Here is a 4,260-nt window from a genome sequence, read left to right as displayed (position 1 = left end):
TGAATTCTAATATTTTCTAACGGGGCAAGTCTGGGGGTGCAAAACCCGCCCCGTTCACATCTCTACATGTTAAACCATGTGTGGGTTTGCAGAACCCTAGACCCTAAACCATTCGCACCCACACAAACGCTCTCCAGCCCTTGGGCGATTTCACGCCACCCGCCGCTGCCATCGCTGTTCCGGCGGATCCAGACGCCGGACGGTGATTCTGCCACCGTCACTCGACTCGCCAACCCCGAAAACCCCCCCTACACCGAACCCCGTCACCGGAAACCGCCCCTAGCCGCCGTTCTCGTCAGCACCCGAAACGACGTCACCGGCGAACTCGCCGTTACCGGCGTTTTCGGCCCGGCGCTTCATCAGCATCGTGACCGCCGTCCTTCACAACCCCCGTAGCCGCCTTCCCGCTGTCGGAAACCACCCCGCGGTCGCCGTCACCATCCACCGGGATCTGCCCAGCGCCGTCGTGTCTGTCGCGACCCCTCCTGACGTCCAATGGCGAATCGGCCACCGTCACTGAACTCGCAGGGTTGTGGAGTCCCCGAACCCACCCCTCGATCGCCGGAATAAGCCGCCGGCCCCGCCCCCGACGGTTTGCCTCCCGAACCGTCGCCACCGCTGTTCGGCATCCCCCCGCCGTCCGACCACCATTCTGACGATGGGATCGTGCTCCCCTGGCCGGAAAACCCCCAGGGCCGTGCCACCGCCGCGAGTCGCCACCTCTACACCACTGTCCGCCGTTGCCCTAGGTCGCGACACCATCAGCGCCACCGTTCGGCGTCTTCCCGCCGTCCGACTGCCGTTCTGACGACGGCATCGTACTCCCCGGCCCGGAAAACCCCCAGGACCGTGCCACCGCCGCGAGTCGCCACCTCTCCGCCACTGCCCGCCGTGGCCCTGATTTGCGACACCTTCGGCGCCGCCGTTCTCCCGTCTCCGTCGCCGGATCGTCAATCGGCCACCGTCACTGCCCTCGCAGGGCTGAGGAGTCCCTGAACCCACCACCCGACCGCCGGAATACACCGCTGGAAACCGCCGTTGACTCTGCCCCGACGGTTGATCTCCCGAAATCCCGACGGTTCATTTCCCGACGACTGACCTCCTGACGGTTGACATCCCGACGGTTGACCTCCTGATGGTTGACCTCCCGACACGACGCCTCTGTTTCTCTGGCCGACTCCGCTGCCCGACCACCGTTCTGGTACCATCACTGTGTTCCCCGACCCCGACAACCCCCTAGTCGGTGCCTCCCCGACGCCAGAACAGTTCCCGACCGAGGCCCAGGGGTCGCGGCTGTCATTGGTCCCGACGGTTGATCCCGACTCGACGCCTTTGCCTCTCTGGCCGACCCCGCCGTCCGACCACCGTTCTGGTGCCACCACTGTGCTCCCCGACCCCGACAACCCCCAGTCGGTGCCCCCCCGACGCCAGAACAGTTCCCGACCGGGGCCCGGGTGTCGCGGCTGTCTCTGGCCCCAACGTTTGACATCCCGACTCGACGCCCCGCTACTCCGCCCGACCCTGACGCCCGACCACCCTCCTGGTCCCGCTACTGTGTTTCCCGACCCAGACACCCCCCAGACGCTGGAACAGTGCCCGAACGGTGCCAAGGAATCGCGGCTGTCTTTCCTGCCGCTCTGGTGCTCCGATCGCAGGTCTGACGGCACTGTCTCGACTAGCTGGCCCTGGAAACCCCAGACCCCCACCCTCTGCCGCCGTCTCCGATGACAGACGCCGACTCCTTCCGGAGCTAGGGTTCTGCCGTGGACTTGCCGGACATGGCCGCTCAGGCTGCTGCCGGCCGCCGGCAGCCTCCCGAAGTTGATGGTTCAATACGTCCTGTCACTGCTGATAACCATCTCCATTCACACAAGTCCTTCGCCAATGCCGTGACCTCCGGACTCAATTCCGATGCTCCTGAGGACAGTCCCTACTCCTTTCTGGCGGAGCCTCGTCCGGCTGCTATTGGACAATGGATTTCCACTGCCGGACAGCCGAGCCTTGCTTTTACTGCTGACGAAACAGCAAGGTACACAGCCTCGCATCCGTACATTCTTATCGGTAAATTCTCTCACGGGTACTCTTCTTGGAAAGATCTTACCGACGGTTTTGCGAGTTTCCGTTTGGCGGGGAAGTTTGTTTTGCAGCATCTAAATCACCGCCATATTGTGATTCGCCTCACTACCGAGGCTGACTATATGCGACTTTGGATTCGGGGAACTTGGTTCATCAAAGGATTCCCGATGAGAGTTCTCAAATGGACCCCCGATTTCAAAACTACCGCGGAACCTCCACATGTTCCGGTGTGGGTTACGCTCCCACTACTTCCTCTCCACATGTATCACAGAGATCTTTTATTTACAGTTGCTGCTGGCATTGGGACCCCTCTGAAGGTTGATACCCCTACGGCGACTCGGAGTCGGTGCTCCCACGCCAGAGTCTGTGTGGAAATTGACCTTACGAAGCCCCTTCTGCATGCCTTTGAGATTGATGTTGGTACTGGCATGCTCGAACAGAAGGTCATCTACGAGCGGCTCCCTAGCTTCTACTCACTCTGCCGCCATCTTGGGCACAAAGCGGAGGCTTGTTTACGCAGACCCTCTTTGCAGTCGGTACCAGCAACCGTATCAGCTGCGCAGGACCCTCCTGCTGCGCCTTCTGGTCGCCATGACTCGGTGCATGGCCCTTCTGAGATCTCTGCAGCCCCCGCCTCTGGTGATACCATGGAACCCCGGCCCCCCACTGCTCGACGCCGTCGTCGGCGCCGCAATCGAAATCGGGGTACGCCTTCTACTTGTATTACTAATGATTCTGGCTCCTTGCAGGCTCCTTTTCGGCTTCTCTGCCGGGACCCCCAGCCTTCTACCTGAAGACCTTCCGATGACATCCCGGAGTTGAATGGCTCCAGACGTCTTCGCTCTGGCGTGCGGGTGACCTTTGGGGAGACACAGGTGGCCCCAAATCCATCACAGATGGCCGGGACGTCACAGCAGCTAACACCAGAGCATCTCAACGGCCTTGCGGAGGCTCCTCGCCCCCACACTCCTCCTCGGGTGACCTTTGCCCACTCACGGGGGGATGCCTCTGCGATACTGCTTACTTCTGGTGTTCGAGTTACCTTTGGGGACTTTCTGGCGCCTTCGGAAACCTCTCCGGCCCGCCCTCTGGCTGCACAGACTACAGCTGAGCCCCCGATTGACAGTCCTGCCTCCCCGCTGGACGACTGTCGGCCGAGTCCCACTCCATCGACTCCTGCCACCGCCCCAGCCCTTGGTCTCCTTCCGCAGCCCCCATTGGACGGTCAGGTACCCTCGCTGCCTTTGCCACCGCTTGCTGATGATATGCAGGTACCTCCGGAGCCTGTGTCGATTCCTCCTGCTCAGTCTTTGGCAATTTGGGGACTCCCCTCTGGTCATGGCCTGGATAAGGGGAAGGCAGTGCTGCTCTCTGATCCCCCTACATCACCCATCTGCGATCGACGTGATCTTTCAGTGGACACTTGCCTATCTGCCACTGGTTCTCCTTCCTCGGACACCCAGCGGGACGAGGACTCTGCACTACAAGCCACTTTCGCTGAGGACTCGGATGGTGACTCGCCCCTTATTAAGGATGGCCAACCGCCCCTCATCGACTCGCTGTCCCTTTCCCCGAGAGGTACCACTGATTTTCATTCTGGTGATCTACCTGCTGATGCACCTACCGGGACAGAGCTCCTCCCTGAATTTGGTCCGAACCAACCCCTCCTGCGGACTTCATCGGAACCGCTCCCTAATGTCGCTTTATCGACGGAGTCGCATCCGAGCAGGGGGGTGTGCGTTTTGAACCAGGCTGCTGAACCTCCGTCTCTCAGCGGATCTTTGGAGACAGTGTCGGATGACCGGCCACAGGCTCTGCCGCCGACCTTCTCTAGACCGATTACCCGCAGCATCTCTCGTCAGCAAGTAAGTTCCTCTCGTCGCCCTTCTGCTAGTTCTCGATGACAGACACCTATATTCTGGTCTGGAATGTGCGAGGAATTGGTAACCCCAGGGCTCAACGGGAGGTACATTGGCTTTGTAAGCAACACCGTATCCGCCTTCTCATCATCCTTGAACCTATGGTTCTGGCGGACACTGCTTTCTTCTGCCGGCGGTTTGGTTTCTCCCAGATGCTAACCAACACGGCTAATTCCATCTGGATTCTTGCTGATGATTCTTATACACTGGCGCCTATTTCGGAGATCGATCAGTGTCTTCATGTGCAGGTATCATCTCCACAGAT

The 4,260-nt window shown here is 60.4% G+C and overlaps 2 protein-coding genes across 2 annotated transcripts; both read left to right on the top strand.

The window, feature by feature from the left end:
* The first annotated feature begins 1,778 nt into the window (after window positions 1-1,778).
* LOC127260320 (uncharacterized) lies at window positions 1,779-2,884 on the top strand. Its single transcript, XM_051288036.1, has 2 exons — window positions 1,779-2,715; window positions 2,826-2,884. The coding sequence occupies exons 1-2, from the start codon at window positions 1,779-1,781 to the stop codon at window positions 2,882-2,884; spliced, it is 996 nt and encodes a 331-aa protein (XP_051143993.1).
* Window positions 2,885-2,972: 88 nt separating this feature from the next.
* LOC127260318 (uncharacterized) lies at window positions 2,973-3,980 on the top strand. Its single transcript, XM_051288035.1, has one exon. The coding sequence runs from the start codon at window positions 2,973-2,975 to the stop codon at window positions 3,978-3,980; it is 1,008 nt and encodes a 335-aa protein (XP_051143992.1).
* The last annotated feature ends 280 nt before the right edge of the window (window positions 3,981-4,260 follow it).

Source organism: Andrographis paniculata, unplaced genomic scaffold (genome assembly GCF_009805555.1).
Source record: "Andrographis paniculata isolate CXL003 unplaced genomic scaffold, ASM980555v1 Contig61END, whole genome shotgun sequence".
Classification (NCBI taxonomy): Eukaryota; Viridiplantae; Streptophyta; class Magnoliopsida; order Lamiales; family Acanthaceae; genus Andrographis; species Andrographis paniculata.
The sequence above is the reverse complement of the archived record's forward strand: the minus strand, read 5'-3'. Positions and strand labels throughout refer to the sequence as shown.